General features: G+C 37.3%; 1 protein-coding gene across 1 annotated transcript; it reads left to right on the top strand.

The window, feature by feature from the left end:
- Positions 1 to 837: 837 nt before the first annotated feature.
- Positions 838 to 19,170, top strand: AASDH (aminoadipate-semialdehyde dehydrogenase; the record flags this gene model as incomplete). The annotated part of the gene is made up of 14 exons (XM_081998708.1): positions 838 to 1,067; positions 3,093 to 3,213; positions 3,955 to 4,295; positions 5,048 to 5,240; positions 7,021 to 7,262; positions 10,084 to 10,190; positions 10,630 to 10,802; positions 11,342 to 11,534; positions 12,021 to 12,139; positions 13,449 to 14,286; positions 15,395 to 15,558; positions 16,144 to 16,269; positions 17,547 to 17,678; positions 18,763 to 19,170. The coding sequence occupies 14 exons, from the start codon at positions 838 to 840 to the stop codon at positions 19,168 to 19,170; spliced, it is 3,387 nt and encodes a 1,128-aa protein (XP_081854834.1).
- Positions 19,171 to 20,903: the final 1,733 nt, after the last annotated feature.

The following is a 20,903-nucleotide window of genomic DNA, read 5'->3' on the forward strand; positions in this document are numbered from 1 at the left end:
GTGTTACTGCAGAGTCGGGCAGGACTAACGTTGTCCGGCCAATCAGAAGCGCTAACCTTCGCGTTGCTAGGTGGTGGCGGAGCAAAGGAGGGCGCTGGGAGATGCTGCTCGCTGCTGCTTCAGGTGGGGGTCTCTGTGGCGTGACCGTTCTTGCGAGCCCCGGCCGTTGGGCCCGGTGGGCCCGCGCTGATGGCGTCCGTCCTGCAGAACTCCCGCGATGCTTGTGGTGCAGCCGCCCACCCTGGGAGCGGCCAGGCCGTGTGTGAAAACGGGGGGCTTTGAGCGTGCCGGGCGTGTGGAGGAGCCGGCACCGCAGCGGACGCGAGAGGCGGCCTTAGCCCGGAACCTTCCTGTCGGCGGCTCCGTCACCCGGTACGGGCGTGACGGGAAGGCCCGTAGGGCAGAGACGTGTACCGGCAGGAGCAGTACGCTGCGAGCCTTGGGAAGCGTCGCGTTGGGTTTAGTGCTTGAAAGGGAAAGATTCGTATTTCACAATCTGATTTTAAATTAAGTTGTGTTAATAAAGTTAGTAATTCAGTTGTGCCCAGTTTTAAAGGTGTAATGGTGAGGAAGCAGCTACCTCTGGGCAATGAAATCTTAGTGAATTCCTGTATTCTGGGCCATAGGGCAAGACCCACGGTAAACGGCAGAAGTATTAAGCTTTACACTTTTGCAGTATAAGGTGTGGTGAAGCTGCATGTTTTCTGCCAAGTATCTTTATACCTATTTGGTAGTGTTTGTGTGCTTAGATAATTTGACTGAAATATTAGAAGTTAGAAAGTGACAATGCAGTCTGGTTTGTTCATCTTTCAGGGACGCTGAAGATATGCAGCTGAGATGACCCTTCAGGAGCTGGTGAATCGGGCAGCTAGCCTGTACCCTGATAGAAAAGCAGTTTGGTTCGATGAATGCAATGACAAACCTCCAACTTTCTACACATATGCGACAGTGGTTAAACTTGCGATGGAGTTAACAGCTTTTCTTCAAAAGCACTGTGATCAGCAAGGAAAATGTGAAGTAGGCCTTTACTGCTATCCAGGAATAAACTTACCATCTTGGATCTTAGGGTAATGGTTTGAATGCTTGCAATTTTTGTTTTAAGGGTCATGTCTGTTAAAGCAAATTTGCAGTTTGTTTATATTTTTGGTAACAACTAAAATGCAGTAATACCATAGTAATACAGCCAAGAGACACTGGAGCCTTGCACTCTTTAAGAAAAAAAGATGGCAGTATTATAATGTTTGGAAAAGCCACTGCTAAAGTTTTTTTGAATCTTAAGTTCATTGATTTAAAGTGTGTGTAACTACCCTTTTTTTTAAAAGTGTTTGATTAAGCATATTTATAGAAATATAAAAATAATTACTAGTATCTTTGTGCTTGTTTAAAAATGGAGGTGATCTAACAGAATAAATGTATATATACAAAAAAAGAAGTATGCAGGTTTTTTAATGTGTTCTTGTCTTGCAAAAAAAAAATGCATTGAAAACAAATTTCATGCTTTAAGCTAATTGAGTATACAGTTACAGTTCCATTACAAATATTGTAGAAAAAAGTAATGAGCAAAGCAGCACTAAAGTGACATTGATTATTTAATGGCTAGGAGATTGAAATGTTTGTGATCTCAACACTCATGTTAATTCAGCAATTTAAAAAAATCCTACTTTTGCTGATGCATTCTAATGTTGGTATCCTTTATATATGTATCTTTTATATCCATTGCATTAATGATGTAATATATAATCCCAGCATTGCAAGCTTATTTTCTTTAGCTGATGTGTACAGCAGCGGTTTTGCTTCCTAGGGGAATGATCTGTGTCAGTGTTTTCCTATTGTTACACTGCACCTAAAATACATAATAGCACAAGAAGATGTATCGCAGTTGACTATAAAGATTTCAGTGGAGTGAATTAGTCATAAACCTTCCAGAAGAGCTGAGGAATTTTTGCACTCATCAGGAAACACCTTTCCTGCAGTCCAGCAGTGGAGGAGGTTGCCCAGGGATGTTGTGCAGGCACTATCCCTGGAGGTTTTCAGGACCTGACTGGCAAAAGTCCTGAACAACCTGGTCTGGTGTCACAGCTGCCCTGCTTGAGCAGGAGGCTGGATGAGACATCCAGAGGTCCCTTCCAACCTGATTTATCTTACGTCCTGATCAGCTGAGCAGCAACACATTTTTCTTTTGCTGTCTGACTGGAAACTACTGGGGAGTTTTGATTCCTACAGGTATCATTGCTGAGTAATTAATTGCTATATATGATGCAGGGCAGGCTTAGGTGCTTGCTGATTCCAGTGGCTGTTCAAGTATGCAGCATGTTGAGGTTTCCAAGTCATCGTTCTGGATCTCGTCACAACTGCAGTGACAAATCACTCACTTGCACAAAGAGGAAATATAACTAATTGTACGTGGGAACCCAGCCTTAGAAGAAATGTGAAGATTTATGGGAACTGTTCATGTTTCAGTCGCCACTTACTCATCTTGGCATTTTGTGGCATTAATAAATTCAAGTGTTTGTCTTTATCAAACGGAGCCACTAGAGGGGGGAATTGCAGTGAGCAACTGTTGAGGAAGGACTATGTTGTAGAGCGCAGTGAATGAGAGCTACACTTCGTGTGCCTCTGTATATTAGGGATGAAATTCCAGTACGTGCTCAGATTTTCTTATGCTGGGTTCTTTAGACTAGTGAGAACAGAAGGTGTTTTCAGTGTGCAGACTTGTGCAGTGGTTTTCAAATATGTTTATGCATGTTGCATATGTGTAAAGAAAAAAGCCTGTAGTTGTTCCTAGTCAATAGCAGAAGCTTTTAAAATGTGGTGCTGGTGATGTCAGTGATACCTTTGTCATCATCAGCCTGCTTCACCAGGAAGAATTTTGAATGTTTTCATCTAGCTTAATCTTTTTCCTTGCTGTAAAATACCAAAAGGCAACACTGATTGTAATTTGCTTCCTACTTTATTTCTAACAAAATCTTTAAAAGTCTTACTATGACTACAGTTTCTGGCTCTGGGAACTAACTGCAGTATAAAAGAAACAGTGACATTTAAGAGGATTTTCTTAAATTTTTTATATGTTTAAAACATTTTTGGCTTGTTAGAATCCTTCAGGTTCCAGCTGCCTATTCGCCTATTGATCCAGATGCACCACCAATGTTATCTGCTTATTTCATGAAGAAAAGCAATCTTCAGTATATTCTCGTTGAGAATGACAAGATAAATGTAAGTGTTCAGGCTTCTACAGGAAGCATTAAATGGCAATTTAGAAACATCTAGCTATTTAGTTTCTCTGCTGTTTTAATAAGCTTGGATGGGGTTGTTTTGTTTCTTGATGCCAAGAGGTTGTCTTTCTCATTAAGAAAAGAACATCTGTAAAATTAGAAGTACAAAGTGTTTCTCCTCCCGTTCAAAAAAATTGGCAGCTTTCCTATTACAGTGCTGTCCAGGCATGCTTGTTGGGCACTGGCATTGGAAGGCTTTTCCAGGATTGTTTCTCCATAGATGAAGGTTGAGAGTTGGAAATCTTTGCAATAGTTGAAAATAATTCGTTTAACTCTTTGGTTTCCTTTTGTCCAACTCCTCTCAAATCTTGTACCCTCACTGATTGCAAAGGGAACAGACAAGATTGGGCCATCTAGTTGTAATTCAGAGTTCTTTGTCTTCTGCAGAATTCTTTTGTATATTTTCCTTTTTTATCTTTTTTTTTCTTTTATATTTTCTATATCTTTCTTTTCATTATTTGCTCACAGTTGTTTATTTCGCATTTATAAAGTCTGTGTTCACTCATATTTAATGTATAAAAATACATAAGCATAAAATTCTGATGTGTGTCCTTGAAAAGTAGAGGCATGAAAAATCACATCTTATTTGTATGAAACACTGTTTCATATTTCATTGCATGCCGTAGAACAGTAACAGTGTGTCCTGAGTTCTGCCTTTTAAATTGTTTATTTTCTTTTACAGAAATTCCAGCTGTCCCATGTTGGTTGGTTTTACCACAGTTCTTCCACAATAGAACATATTGGTTTAACTCTCTTCCAAATGAGCTCGAGCACCACTGATTTAAATTCACAAGTAGATGATGTGAAAAGTAAATATGAACCTTTCAAAGCTAGGGGTAACTCACAGCCAGGATATACTGTTTGCCCAGATCAAACCGAAGTAAAATCATCAGAAGGAAGATACATGGACGTTGGCCAGAAATACTCTTTAGCATACGTTTTGCATACATCAGGAACGACAGGGATCCCCAAAATAGTCAGAGTGCCTCATAAATGTATAGTGCCAAATATTCAGCATCTTAAGTAAGTGCAGTTTCCAGTTTTCTTTTTGAATGCTTTTACAAATTTGACGTTTAGGAACTGTCTTAATACTTCAGAGGAGTGTAGATTGGATTTTTGCTAACACTGCTTCACTTCTTCCTCCTTCCCTGCCTTTTCAGGTTTCTTTGTGTTTGTTTCTGTTGTTTCCTAAATAGCATCATAGAAAATTTTGTTTCTCTTAAATGTTATTTTTAATGTTTAAATGGTGCTTTACCTGATTTTTTGAGGGATGTACTTCAAATAATATGCTGGTGCTATAAGTATTGTATTCTGGCTTGCGGCTTAAAAGAAATAGATAACAAAGTTAATTAATCGTTCACAGTTATATTTAGTGTGTTCTGTAGTTTTAAAGTCCTAATTACTTTTTAGGCTACCTGGGTTTCTTTCTGTTTCATTTAGTACTTTCTAAAAAAAATCTATTATGGAAAATAACACCTTTTTTTTTTTTTTTTTTTAATGAGTATCCATTATTTGAAATATGCCTTTCAGAGCACCGTACTGCTGTGTAATGTGGTGGATATCTTTGTAAAGGACCTCGTTAGCTTAATCAGTAGTTACAGTCTTGATGTAGAAGCTCTTGCTCAAATTGTCTGGCCGGCATATGCCTATATATTCAGAGTAGCCCTTGAGACCTTAGCTTTGCTGAAGCACATTCCTTTCATGCTGCTCTTCCAGTTTGGAAATTTTTTTAACAACATGCATCAGATTTGTAATTCTTAGCTTTCTTATTTTAGATCCATATTTGAGATCACCCAGGATGATATGCTGTTCCTGGCTTCTCCTCTAACATTTGACCCATCTGTGGTTGAGTTGTTCATTGCTCTGACAAGTGGAGCCTCTATTCTTGTAGTACCAAACACTATTAAAATGATGCCTGGGGAGCTCTGTGCTGCTCTATTTCGCCATCACCACGTGACAGTGTTGCAGGTAGGCAACACCTAAGATAAGTGTCCTTGGTGTCTTGCTTCTCGCCTTTGCTAATGTGTACTACTTTTTCACCAGTCTGGGTGCTAATGATAATACAGCAGAAGTATTCTTCCTTGAAAGCATAGCTTATGCTATCCTTTTTGCTGTAGCATGTTAGCTGTTCAGAAAATTACCATTTGATCAAAGCCTTAAACATTTTGTGGCAGAAAACAATAAGCGAAAGACAAAATCAATATTCATCCTAAAAAAAAATTAATTCTTGAGAATGAATTAAATTGTTCTGTTAATTAAGCAGTTACTTCTGAAGAATCTGGTAGTGGAGTAACCTGTTACAGAAATTTTTAGTGCTTTTTAATGGTCTTGTTTATGAGGAAAGGCTCTAACATCAACTTTTAAGTTTTAATGGTAGTCTCTATGCTAAAAATACAACTAAACCAGTGTCATTTATAGGATGATAAAATGTTTGTAGTTTTTACAGTAATGAGAGCAAGAGAATAATTGACTCCACAGCAACACTTACTGTTTTCAGGCAACCTGTTTATATGAGGCTTCTTACATATTTTTTAAAGACTTTTAAAGATTTTTTTTTTTTTTAAAACATGTTAAGCATTAATAGAGAGAGGTGGAATTTAGTGGAATGAAGATATTTAAAATGTCTTCCTAAGAAAAGTTTGATTTAGTGCTTTATATTTTTATTTTTTATCATTGCCTTAATCAGTGAAAAGAGGGCTTCTCATCTGAATTAATGACAAATATGTTCTCCTCATAGCTTAACTGATGATGAATAATGTTATGATGTTTCTTAAGTTGTAGCAAGGCATTACCTTCCTCTCTTGACTTGCTCAAGCAGACTTGAGAAATCTGAAAAGCGATTATGAGGGAAGAGTAATTTTTTACCCCCTTTTTTCTTCACGATAATTTTTTTAAGTTAAAATGATAAGTTGAAAAGTGATGGTCTCCATCCATTACTGGAAGAAAATAATGTGGTAAGAAATAATTACATTAATTTTCCAGTCCTCTTGCTAGAAAAAATAGTTAAGAGTGAAGTGTGAGTGTCTGTTAAAATGATTTGCGGTTTTTCCCCCTCAGTGAAAGGGCTCTATACCACCAATAGCTTTAAAGAAGTAGCTGTATTTTAAGGAATCTGTTTTGTTTGGGGTTTTTTCCCCCCTTTTCCCCCCCCCCCCCTTATTTTAGAGAGTGGGGTGAAAGCTTTCAGAAGAACTAATCTTTGTAAACTGGTATATTTACACAAATCAGGAACAACACAAAGTCTGGCATCTTACGAATTTTTAGTGTTATAGAAAGGTCTTTAAATTTTCTGTATGAAGGTTAATCAGATATATAGGTTATATTTTAGCTGTAGGATGCTGGAGTGAAGGGAAGAAAAGCCCAAACAGCAACATCAAGAGAGTACTGTTTTGCTGCTTTCTATTTCAAAGTAGTTAACAGAAGAACTGATATGCACACACTTTAGATAATAGCTGAGACACAACATGGAACCCATAACACTTCTAAATAAAGTAGAAACTCCGCAGAAGAACATAGATTGGTGCTGATAGTGCTTCACACAATAAACAAAATCTTGCAAAAACCAACACAATCTATATTGGTATCTGATGGTTGAGGCCATCTACTATACCTAGATGATTAAGTTCATCCACAATGTAGCTATGCAGTGGGTATGATAAAGCAGGAAGAGGATTGCACATATACTTAAAAAATGTAACAGGCTTTTTTTTTTTTTTTTTCCCCCTCCCCTTTAATATGTATCACTCAGGTAACACCAACACTTCTCAGAAGGTTTGGAGCTGACATTATTAAATCAACAGTGTTGTCTGCAAATACTTCACTCCGTGTCTTAGCCCTTGGTGGTGAAGCATTTCCTGTACTGAATCTCTTGAAAAGTTGGAAGCACAACGAGAACAAAACAAGTATTTTTAATCTGTATGGTATTACTGAAGTGTCAAGCTGGGCCACTTGCTACAAGATTCCTGAGGAGGTTTTTAGTCCTGATTTTAGGTAGTAAATTTTACTGTTTTCATGGCTTGGCATGTGAATGATGAAAATCACTGGAAATAGAACCTCGATCTCCTCGGTTTCCAGGGCTACTGAGTCCTCATGAGTGTTTATGCTGGTAGAAGTTACATTTGGTTTTTATGTATAAATAGACTAATCCATCCTCTTGTACTCTTAATACAGCCCCCTCAAGTACAAGCTGTTGATCAGTGATGCTTGAACCACAGAACTGCAGTCTGAAATCCTGTAGACTTGTTAAGTTTCACATAAAGTGTCATGATGGTCTCTGCTTTAGTCATCTCTGTATTTAGACCTCTTCCTAATTCCAGCCGGTGAATTCACATGCTGATCCTGGCTAACCCAGTCCAGGGTGTGCTGTCTTCAACTCTGTGGCAATATTGAATCAGTGTTGCACTTCTGCAGGCAAACGGCTCCTACCCAGTTTGCTATTAACTTCAGTTAGCCATACTCTTGCTCATCATGAGGCTTTTCTAGTGAGATCTTGCATGATCAAAGGGAAGAAACCTAACACAGCTTTCACTGAGAGTAAAGAAATGGCGCTCTGTACAAAGATGGGCCTTGGAACAAAGATATACTCATAGCTTAGCTCTATCAAATTCAGAATAATAGTTTGGAGATTTACTTAATTTTAAGGAAAAATGCCCAAAGATTACTTTCAAATGTAATCAGTAGATATACATGTGTTTCTTACTGCTACCGTGCTTTTGCCTACAGTTTTTAAAATTCCACAAATAATTGATTAAGTGGAGACTAGGTACAGGGCTTTTTTTCTAACATTATATACTATTTGGTGAATGTTCCCACTGATATTACTTGACTAGTATGGATGGCAGAAACTTGTCCAAAGTGGCTCATGCAAGGTGTCACAGTAATTTTACTTGGACTTCCAGAAGTACTTTCTTCTCATCCTTTAGCACTCCCATTTTTCACGCCATTACTGACTTTTTTTTTTTACTAATTGTATCTTAGAATTGCAGGAGTGTCAAGGTCGTGAAAGGTACTTCCAGTTAGCTCAGTGTTTCATTTGGTCTCTGAAATGTGTAATTATTCCCTGGCATGATAATTACGCATGTGACTTGAGTTAGACATGTCTTATGAAATGCGATGTTTTGGACAAATGATACGATATATTAACTAGGTACTTAAACCCTTGAAGACTGAAAACAGTGGGTGATCATAAAGTGTTATTAAATTTTCATGCAAAACTGATTTTTATTCGGGTTTCTCTGAATTTAAACATTACCTTCTCCTCAGTGAAACTTTTTTTTTCTACTCGAAGTTTCTGTGCTCCAAAGATAATGCGTTGATCTTCAGTCCTAACTGATGTGCAGTTAGAATGATGGAAGTTTTTATAGTCTCTGACTGTTGTCTCCCACCCTTCACCTCAGAGCTTGTTCCCTCTAAGCGTCATTGCAAAGGGAATTAGGGTTCCTTTGCAGTAAGCAGCCCCAGATACAACAAAACCAGGACAGACCATTTGATGTGTTCTACATGTGTTTCTTAGTATTGGTAGGACAGCTGGAGTACAGTGGGCTTTTATATTTGCTAGCTGAATGGTGGAAACTGGCAGTTTTCTAGAACGCTAGAAAATGAAAAAAAAATCAGCACAAAGTTAGTGCCTTAGTGGTCTGCATTCCTCATTTTTTTAGATAAATTTGTCAAAATTAAATGTCTGATCCCAAATCTCTTAATAATAATGGCCAAATGAGGTGGTGTTTGTCTTTTATTTGTGCTGTTCTATGGTATATGTATGAATCGTGGGGTTTTGTTTGGCGATGTTAAATTCTACTCTTTTTTTGGTGTTGTCTTTGTGTTGGGACTTCCCCATAGTACAGGGCAGACACATCGAACATCTGGGATGCTTTCTCATACCTATTTGTCAAGTATATATGTTTTTAAGCTGACCAGAGGAAGGAAAAGGAGAACATTCTAACTTGGCAAAAATACATGTTTTACAAAATTTGACTGCTTATTTGCCAACTTGAGATAAAGAATTCATTGACTGATGAGAGAAAAGGAGAGGTTTCAGCAGCCTAAATGACATGAGTTGAACAAGAACTGTTAGGTTAAAATATGAGACTTCATGATAGAAATTGAACTGGAACCTATGTCTAACCTCATATATTACCAAAGTTATTTAAAGTTACTTTGCTTATTAAATTTTGCTTTATTGAAGAAAGTATATTGTTCTCTACTCCCACTTAGAAATAGCATCTATATTCAATAAATGAGGTTCTGCAAGTGCATGAAGAGGCTAGAGAATGAAGGCAAAGGAAGGAGTTGGTCTGCAGCTCAACAGAAGTCTATAATAGATACGTGACATTGAAATTACAATTTCTTTTATTTCAGTGTTTTCTGAAAGTCAGCTGTACTTTTTGCCACAATGTCAGTGATAAAATAGAACGAAAGCTCAAACTAGGTGGCACAGTGAAAGAATTAATTAGAAAGCAGTTACATGTGTTTAAATTGGTTGACTTGATGGGATTTTCAACCTGGGGGACTTAAAAACTGTCTGAAACTCTCAGGGTACTCAGGATATTTCAGGGTCCATTCAAGCCTTATTTTCTATCATTCTGTGTTTGTTGTTATATGATAATGAAACCCATGCACACTGATGAGGTTTTTAATTTTGAAATAATTGAGATGTTTTTAATGAAGAAACATTTGTAGAAGGAAGACCCAACCATCTACTTTTGCTCTGATACCAACCCTTTAAAAGACTGTATGCTAACTCATTTCTGGAACAGTTGATTTGTGTTCAGAAGAGAAAGATTCTTACTATTTCTCTCTTTAATATATTTAGAACTGATTTCCCTATACCTTTGGGATCACCGCTCCTTGGAACAAAAGTTGAGGTCAGAGATACCAATGGTACTGCAGTTCTAGAAGGCGAGGGACAAATATTTATAGGTTATTTTATATTTCTTATTCTTCTAAGATTCTTTTCTTAATTGATTGAGTTTTAATATGTTGGTTATCTTACTTGGTGTCTGAATTAATATAGCATTTTAAGTTTCCATTGGGCTAGGAACCTTCTGATGGTATTTTAGGTGGCTGGAATAATGAACAGCAAATTACCATAATTTTATCTGCAGACTGTGCTTTCATTATATTGACTTTTTTCCCCTGCTTGCATTTCGACATTCTCAGTTGAAGTAATTTCTGTGTATTAACTAAGTTAGCTGCATAGCCCAGTTTGTACATTGCAGAAGTTTAGCCATTGATACTAATCTTTTAGTACTTCTTATAATGCTTGTTACAGTTTAGGAGAATTTGATAAAATAGTCCTTATAATTTTCATTTACAGTTAGCCATTTAGTGTATGTGACCGTGATATTTTCTTGTGTAGGTGGTGAAGAACGAATCTGCTTTCTTGATGATGAAATAACTGTACCTCTGGGCACAATGAGAGAAACAGGAGATTTTGTAAGAGTGCAGAATGCAAAGTTGTTCTTCTTGGGTCGGAAAGACAATCAGATTAAGCGTCACGGCAAACGTTTTAATATTGAATGTTTGCAGCAGGTAATGTAACATCTAGTGAGTAGAGTATGCCAGTATAAAAGAGCAGGGATAAGGAACACAACATCATGAGAAATGGGTGTTTACTCACCTTCAGATGACTTTTAGGAGCCTTAAAGAAATTGGGAGGGTGTATTATCAAAAATCTAGTCACAGAATTTAGGGATAAGTTTGTTTCTGAGTTCTTGGAAATCTGTTTTATTGTATGGTTTCTTCTAGCAGAACTGAGAAGTGTATGAACACCTGAAAAGTACTGAATGTTGCACTGCAGTGCTTGTATAGTGATTGTTCTACAAGACTGAATGTCAGACTCGTGGATTATACCTTATTCACGGCACTTAGGCAAATAATACATATATCTCTGAGTTCATGTTTATGTAAGTAAGTACAAACTTTAGCTGCAAGAGAAGGTATTTCATAGGATGTAGGAATGAGAGACAAATATAAATTTTAAATTGTACTTTTAAAAATTGTTGGTTTTATTCTTTTTACTCTATCGATGAACTGCATTTCAAAGCAAGACTAATGTTTTTTAATTACAGGCTGCTGAAGATCTTTGTCAGGTAGAAGCTTGTGCAGTGACCTGGTATCAGCAGGAAAAACTTATCCTGTTTGTTGTACCCAAAGATAATTTAGAAAAGAGGGAAACACTTAAAGAACTCCAGAAACGTCTACCAGCTCATGCAGTCCCTGATGAGCTTGTGTTGATTAAAGCTTTGCCTTTAACATCACATGGTAAATGAAACTATTAAGTACCCTTGCCACTTATTTTAATGATCTCCATGCCTTTTTTTTTAATTGACCAAAATCAGGTACCTGATTCATGCTTTTTAAATACATAGATTACATAACTAACTCCTAGTAGGAAATGATGACCACGTATTATGTTTTCTTGATAATGTTTCATTCAAGAGTCAAATCAATTTAGTATTAACAGGAACTGAGAAGTGTGCAGCGTTGCAGTCTGCAACAGAACCCTGACTCCAGCTGGGGAAAGATCAGGCCCTGAAGGTGGGATTATGTGGGAGGCTAGGGTAAATTTTCAAAAACCTTACTGGGTTCTGTTAAGTGTAGTTGATAGCATAAAAAAAAAAATAGGTGCTGTGGAGAATGAATAAGGAAGTGTGTACCAGAATAGAGTGACAGTTTGGGCAGAGCAAGTTTTGGAAGTGTCAATGCTAAAAGAGCAATGAAAAAAATCGTACTTTATTTTCTACAAAGGCAAAGTTGATATATCTGAACTGAACAAGATTTACCAGAACCATCTAAACTCCAGAAGGCGTGACAGTAAGCTGAGTGGCGCAGAGGAACTATGGGGAAGATTGCAGTATTTATGGAAGGTAGTATTTTGAGCTGCCTTTTTATCTTTGCAAGTGGATCATTATACATGTGTCAGGAATTAAACAGTTTTAAGAAGTATGACTAATGCAACCAGAACATTCTAGCCGCCTATAGATTTAAGCAGTACGGCTCTTTCTGTTCAGTTAATACTTAAATATAGTCTCTCTGCAGTGGCCAAGAGGGAGTAATTTATATTCCTCTATCAGATAAAACTTCAGGCTATGAGGTATAAGCAATTAGCATAGGAAGGACGTAACCTGTCAGTAGCTTTTTGAATACTGCTTCACATGACAAGGAAGGTATCCCTAAGGGAAACAAGGAACTGGGACTTGGAAACTTTGTACAAAATAGCTACTGTGTTAGTAGAGTTTCTTATTTCTCAAAGTAACTATGAATTGAAGAGTCTTTTTTAAATAGATGGCACAGTTACTTAATTGTCTCATGGACTGCTTGTTTGCATTGTTTCTAAATTTCTGTGCTAAAAACTGGTTTTTCAAGGTACTGAAATGTGATGCCAAACAGTATTACTTTTTTTTTTTTTTCTTCAGAGGTAGTCTTCCAAGTTTCACCTGGAAGTAGAATTTGCTGTGGCTAGGACTTGAACAAGTAAATGTAGTGAAATTAGGAACACAGTTTGTCTGTGCTGATACTTACCATGCTGGTGGCTATAGAAATGATAACCCAGAGTATTGGGATGTGCCCTAGACCCATTATGGACAGCAGAAGGTGGCTTGCAAAACCAGAGTCTGGACTTCACACCCAGACTTAACAAGCAGGGAGTGCAGTGAAGGAGACATAGTAATTGCTGTGTGTTGTAGTAACAATGCCAAATCCAAAATCCTTCATGAATTGAAGAGGTTATAGCTTCAAAAGTAGGTAGATAAGTAAGGTTACTTAAATAATTCCGATGTAGAAGATATCAGTGTATTTAAGTTTTATTAATAAAATAAAGCACCTAAACCAATTTTATCAAAAGGCATCAGTGTTTTATCTGCAAAGTTATAGTATCGAGACTGAAAATGGCCAACAAAAAGACAGCTCAATTTGCTTTAACTCTTTAGGCTGCAGAATTGTAATTGAACAAAGTATTTTGTAGTAACAGAACTAGTATCTCCCTGTTTCCCCGTTCCTCCCCAACTCTTGTTCCATCATTACCTCTATTGGCACTAACATGTTTCATGTGATTTCTTTGCAGAGTAGTGAGTTTCTTCAGTTGTTGACCTTTAGTGGGACTTCTGGGTATTCGGTGGATTTTACCATGGTGTAACATTCATAGACTGTTACCTCTTTTCTTCTCCTTTTTTCTAGTCTGTTCTGGGTCTCCCAGGTGATTCCACTGGAATTTCTAAAGATGCAGTATTTCTGTACAATGGTGGAGACTCCTTAAAGGCTCTACGATTTTATGATGAAATTGAGATGCTACTAGGCAAAGCTGTGCCTGGACTCCTTGAAGTCATTCTCAGCCGCTCAATTGAAGAGGTTTATAGACATATTCTTAAAATTCTGTTTCCAGATGAAGACCAATTAATGAATTATGACAATGTTGTGAAAAGAAAATTAAGTGGGGACAGTGGAGACGAGTTCCATGGAAAATATATTAAACTGAAATCTGAAAGAGGTCTTGAGGTTGCTTCAGGGTTAATTTCATTTATTGCTCTAAGCAGAGGAAATCATCTTTTTTCTGTGAATTTCACCAAGTCTTTTATGCAACCAAATAATACAGTACAGATAGGAGTGGAACAGCTACAGCAACCATCATTTCTGCATGTAGTGACTCCAAGTATAATGAAAAGCCATGCACAAGGGTATGAAATGGAGAACAGAATTTTAACAGTTACGAACAAGGCAAATAAAACTGACTGTTGCTCTGTACAGCGAATCCATGCAGAATGTAGTCGTGTAACAACGGCAGAGTTGGGATTATGCATAAGATGGAAGTCAAATACAAGAAAATGTGTTGATGCATCACCACTGGTTATAATAGCATCTAAAGGAGGAGTATCTGCATCTGTGTATGTCGGTTCTCACTCTCATGCAATGCAGGCAATTGATCTAGATTTGGGAGAGTTAAAATGGGAGAAGAACCTTGGAGATCGTATTGAATCTTCTGCCTGCGTATCGAAGTGTGGAAATTTCATTGTTGTTGGTAGGTCTTTTGTTTTAGCCTTCATTTTAAATTATTTTTTTCTGCTAAATACAAGATGAATGACAGAGAATCTTATTTCTTACTTCTGAATGCCCTCCATCTACACTTATCCATAAATTTCCATATCTGCTTCTGAACGAATTTATTGTAAAATAAAAACGGAATGAAGTAATTTAAGTTTCATGAAAGCCAATGATGGAGCTTATCAAACATACACACTTGTGGTTTATTATATGCAAATTTATTAATAAGGCCTTATTAAGGAATAGTCAGTGGGTATTGTTTCTTTTTAGCAGATGATTAAGGTGTGACCTTTAAACTGTTTTTTAAAAAAAGTATGGAAAGGTTGATACAGTCTTAAAATGTCTTTAAAGGTTGATAGAGGTAGAAATTAGTACATGGTGCCTCAGATTATTTTCCACAGAGTGTAATTATCTCCTTTGACTCTTCTTTCTGGAAATGTAAAGAACATGTTTGCATAGTTTTTTGGTTTTGTCATACCCGTTTTCAGTGGAGTTGCCATTATTCATCTTAGTGTTACCTTTTTAGCTAATACATCTGTATCACTGGTTAGCACATATGTCCAGGTGGTGAGGTTTTCTATGCAAAGCTAATGTTACCGTATTTTTGCTAGTGTTTTGATTGCTATTTAACAAAATTAAATGTCTTATTAAAACTGAAGGAATTTCTAGAACTACAGTTCAGTTTTCATTAGAAAACATACAGACTTTATTCTTTCAGCATCTTTGTTTTCAGAAAGGAAAATTAGGGAAAGAGGTAGTTAAAAAACCATCCTTATTCTCACTTTTCAGCAACTCTCCATATCTTCTAATATTATTACTGTAAAATTTGGTAGAAAGGCAGTGAAATAAGAATATTCTAAATGTAACCAGGAAAGAACACACAGAACAATCAACTTTGAATGTATGAACTATCAGCAAAGACTTTGAGCTAAAAGAAGAGGAGGAGCTTTGGAAAATGTTTTGAAACTGTACCTTGTGAGTCGTCTTACTTCTCTCCAGAAGTGATGCAGCTAGCAGCATAAATCACACCATAAATACAAATACTCGCTATCCTTTTTTCCCCTGTTGTGTTTTATTTCACACAGGTTGTTATGATGGCTTAGTGTATGTGCTTCAAAGCAGTGATGGAGAAATACACTGGACTTTTGTCACAGAAGATACTGTGAAAAGCTCTGCAGTTGTAGACCCTTCCAATGGACTAGTCTACATAGGATCACATGACCAACATGTGTATGCTTTGGATATTTACGTAAGAACACTGACTTTTATGTACAGAAGAACAAATTTGCAACTTAGACCCTATTTGTGGTACACCAGGTGAAGCTCCACGAGTGTTAGTATTCTTAGGAGACCACAATTACACTTCTGAAATCATTAGGCCTGCTGGGAGTGGGGATGGGATTATGTGGTACTAAGTAGTTTTAGTGGTGTTTTCAGCCGTGGTTCTTGTGCTACTCGTCCTGGTTGAAAACAAATCTTAAGTTTCTTAGTTACTAAATTCTCTGTGGGTGTTTCAGAATAGGGTGCCCAGGTAGAAATAAAACTATGACGTAATGGTGGCGAGACAATCTCACATTCTAAAAGAGTAGATGAAGGGAGATGGAAAACAAAAGGGGCAGATACCGCCTCTTCATTAACTGAATTTCTTTTTACTGGAAGAGAAAGTAGCCAACAGCATATGTGTTAGCTGCTGTAATAGCATGTAGATTATATCTTCAATTCTTAACTAGTATTTGTGGAGTAAAGCAGTTTGATAAGCTTTGATATTAGAAGGGCTTTGTAAACATGATCAGCCTTAACTTCAATTGAATTTTTTTTTATCGTGTGCTTACAGAAAAAGGCATGTATATGGAAGTTACATTGCGAAGGTGGAGCTGTGTTTTCATCTCCTTGTCTAAGTTCTTTTCCACATCATCTTTATGTTGCTACACTAGGAGGACTATTATTGGCTGTAAACCCAGTATGTACCTTTGCTTACTTTGATACCAGTCTCAAATTTAAATGAAACCAAAATGCATTTCTGAAGATCACTTTTCTGATGAAAGGAACTAGATGATCATATGTTACCATAAGATACTTTTCACTTGAGGGCCTTATTATTATACACAAGGTTACCATAATAATTCCTGTAAGTCAGAAAGCTCTCTGGTGATAAAGGGAACCAAAGTGACTTGCTTGCATTTACATGCTGGCTGCAGGCCAAAATTGGAATCAGTGTCTTCTCATTCCCATATACTACCTTATCAGTTAAACTAGTGATTGAGAGCGTGTCTGTAGATTATTTTTTTCCTCCCTCCCCTTGACAGGAGGATTAGGAAGAAAATACTTGCTGAGATCAGAACAGAATAGAGCAAGAAGCTTCTTCATTCCTCTTACTGTTTCCCTCCCCACATTCATTTAAAGAGCTGTCCCCCTTAATCTTGGACTGCAGTTCTGTTCTGTCCACTGGGGAAATGGCATTCTTGATAGATGTGGAGTATTTTCATGGATTTCTGAGGCATTGTTGGCTTACAGCTGCTCCTGCCTGATAAAGGGAACAGTCACTTGAAGCAGCTGTTCATGTTTTTGTCCTCATAACCCAGAGCATCAGTCCTAACCATCTTTACCTCCCACCCACTACAAGTTTCCTCAGTAATACCCAACCTAGTGTTAGAAAACCAGTGTATGGTTCTGCAGCTCTAGTGGGCTGTGGTTAAGAAAAAACAGATTATTTTTTCCCCTAATCCTGAGCAAGAGGTAGTTGAGAAACCCAGCTCTAACCTCAAGTAATTATTTATAAAAATAGGAACGTGCAGGCTACGTTAGGAGCGGATTGTGACAATCCTAGACTCTGGGTTGCAGCATTTCCTACTGTATTTATGTATTATGACATAATCAATATAACTTGTTTTCAAGATATCCTCTCCTTCATTGGTCCTCGTCACGTACTGAGGAGCTGGGTATGGAATAAAAAATGAATCTGTCATTTCTTAGTACTACTACTACATTATTATTATTTTGCCTAGCTGGAGGAAAAGAAGGGTGAAACAGGGGTATTGAGTATCCCAGGGAGAACACTAAACATTTTGTTGGAAGAAGATTTGAACAGTGCATTCTGGATGAGAGAAGCCTGTTTTTCTTTGCCTTTTTTCAGTCCCCCAATCCTTAAGGGCTGGGTCAAGCTGTGAAGGAAAGGTTGTTTTGTGTAGCTGCTTACAGTTGTGTTAAGCATTTGATATTCCATGCTGCCATTTACAGGTGACGGGGGGTAAGATTTGGAAAAGCTTCCTGGGAAAACCACTCTTCTCTTCTCCTCACTGCAATGAGAAGTATGTTTGTGTTGGGTGTGTGGATGGAAACTTATATTGTTACACTCACTCTGGAGAAAAGGTAAAAGTGGTGGTGTTGGGCTTTGTATGTTCATCACAAAACCCTCAATAAGATGCTTTATTAATACTGTTTTCTGAGGTTTAATGATTAACATACACATTTTTGTGAACCAAATAGAAGTGTTTATTGTTATAGAGAGGGGAAAGTAGAAACCCTGCCTAGGGTAGTCCATGCAGTTCATGGCAAAACTGCAAACTCTCAAGCTGCTTGATGCAGTAACAGAATTTCTAGTTCGGAGCTTACAGCCGAAGTAAATGGTCAAGAGTAGTGCCAGCAAATGAAATGGTACGGTTTTGTGTTTGGAGTTTTTCAAGCATGTTTAAAGCCATCTCTTCTGTAAGATGGTGGCTCTTTAGAAGTAATGTTTCTTAGAATGTTTATGCATTTATCAAAAAAAAGTCAAATTATAATTCTGGCAAAATATGTGTTAGCCTTTACACTGAATTAAATGGGAATTTTTTTTTTAGTTCCTCAGAGATTAATGTGGTTTGTATCTGGTGTTAAAACAACTGACACAGTTTCTGTTGTTTGCCTGAGATGCAGTATACATGGCAATTCCTAAGCCTTTTCTGATTATAAAATGTATGTTAGCCCATTCCCTGCACTCTGTCTCCTTGCAGCAGTGTTGCAGAACTAATATTTTCTTGAGTAGTTCTAGTACTCTCTAGCAGTTCGGTATTGATCTGCACCAGATTAGCATGAGCAGAGGAAATCGATATTATGAAAGGAATGTTTGCTTTTTTGGCAAAGAATGGCATGTTAACAGAATTCTCAACATTTATTGTTAATTGTGGTGCAACAGCCCAAGAATATTCTTTTCCCAAGTTGGCCATCTTTACGTGAGCCTCACAGTAGGTAGTTAACTCCTGCACATCCATTTTATGAGTCTTTTATCACTTACTTACTCTGTGTGTAAAACTTAACTTGTAATTTGACAAGTATTTACCAGCCCTCACTGAAATCTAGTATGCTCTTGAAATAAAATGCTCTCTTGGCAACAACTAATCCATTAAAAAATTACAGCTGCTGTCAAACTGAAAATGTGAACAACCTTTGATAATGGGTAGTTATGTTCTTTCTGTAGGTTTGGCAGTTTCCCACTAATGGACCAGTGTTTTCATCTCCATGCATCTCAACTTTAACTAAGCAAGAAATATTTTTTGGCTCCCACGATTGCTGTATCTACTGTTGTAACATGGAGGGTAATTTACTGTGGAAATTTGAAGCCACTTCAAGTGTATATGGAACACCATTCGTTTTTCAAAGCCATGACTTAAAGGACAAAATTCTTTTGGCAGCAGTATCTACAGATGGCAAAGTGTGGATCCTGAATGCCAAGAGTGGAACAGCAGAAGGAGTTGATAAGCTTCCAGGAGAGGTTTTCTCTTCCCCTGTAGTATGGGGAACAAAGCTTGTTGTTGGCTGTAGAAATGATTATGTTTATTGCCTAGATTTGTATATAACAGGAAAAAAAGAACAGCTAAGATGTTAGGCTGCTTCTTTTCTATTGTTTACATTTGTAAATTAAGAATTCACAGGTACTGTCTACCTCTCTGCCTATTTTACTATAGGCAAAAGGTGCTCTTTACAGACTTCTTGGATAGCATTTCACACTAGGCATTGTCCAGAGTAGGTAAAGTGATGTTTGACTGTCTGTCCTGATGGAATGAGGATGGCTGCTCAGCACCCAGCCAGAAGCTTCACTGTCCCTCCCTCATTTCCCAGTTCCAATTCATGGAAGAACATGTTTCAGATGGTTTGGATTTGAATGTTGTAAGGTAATCAGAGTCAGCAGTTTGGCTTCAAACACCTGCAGGACTGGGAGAAACTGTGGTAAGGTGCCATACTCTGCAGCATGGAATAACATGCTTGTCTCCCTGAGGGAGGAATGTATTCCCTGCTGTGAGTCCAGCCTAGCCTGTGCCCTGAGGTTCCTTCCTAGCCTGTACCTGGCTCTTCCATGTGTCAGACTGGTGTTTGTGTAGTCTGAGGAGGTTTCTATGCCGTCACAAGGTAACCCAAGTCCTTTTTTGAATCTAACTTTTAACTTGATTTATGAAGACATAGCCTGCATTGCATATGGCTGGTAGTAGTGACCTGTTTATTATAGTTTGTATAAACTGAGTAGTTTATCTTTTATGAGCCTAGGCCCTCCTTGGCTTCAATTCAGTCAAGCATATACTTAAACTCCGTTGAAGTCAGTAGGAGTTACTTCTTGTATTCTAAAGTGCAGAATATACTTACATGTATATATTAATTAAATGTCAATGACAGGTACAGTATGAGTTCCAAGATGAAGTGTGCACTGCTCAAATCAACCATTGTCAAATAACTTTTTAAGAGATTTGAATGAATGCCCTTTTACAGTATCTTTACAGAGAAATATTTATTAATAAAGGGTTGTGTAAATTGGTTTTAGTTGTCTTTAACGCCTTAAAGGGAATTACCAGTGGTCTTGGTAATCAAGTATTTGCAGTGACAAAAGTACACTTAACTGAGAGCATCTTCCTCATTATGAGTCTTCCAAAAGAACTACAGTAGAAGCTATTACCTCACTGTCTCTGATAAGCCATCCACTTTGAATTCTAACATCTTGAATTAAGTAAATTAGAAGTTGTACTGGCTATGTTGCTTCATCATGTCTGGTTCCGCCATTTTATCCTTAGCAGAAACGCATAGGGAAGACACAGCACTGTAAAAAGGTCTAGCTCTAAAGCAAACCTGAACTACACAACTAGCGAAAGGAGAAACAGAATACATGCATCATTGATTAGATAATTTTGACTGGGTTATAGTTTAATAAGAATTAAAATGACATTAGTATAATAAACAATTGCACTTTAAAACATTTGAAAAATTAAAAAAGTACACAACAAATACCCCACAATTATACATCTTATAGTTTTTATACATTACTATATGAACATAGAGGTTAATCATATATAACCTTGTCAGAAGAAATGGTATTTTGTGTGTATAAGTTACAAAAAATTGAGACAATATACTACATAGTGGTTTGTTCGGTTCTTAAAACATCTTTGCCGTTTTAAACTCGGTAGTAATGTTTTGGTTTTATTTTTACAGGTTTCCAACACTTTATCAGAAATGGTTGCAACAAAGCTAAAGCAAAGTAACACTTCACTTCATTGGTATTTAGTGCAAATTTTTGTTAATTTAACATGAAATGTCACTGTTGAACATGTACACTTTAGAAATGTTTCCATC

The sequence above is a fragment of the Phaethon aethereus genome (assembly GCF_964289735.1).
Source record: "Phaethon aethereus genome assembly, chromosome: 4".
Classification (NCBI taxonomy): Eukaryota; Metazoa; Chordata; class Aves; order Phaethontiformes; family Phaethontidae; genus Phaethon; species Phaethon aethereus.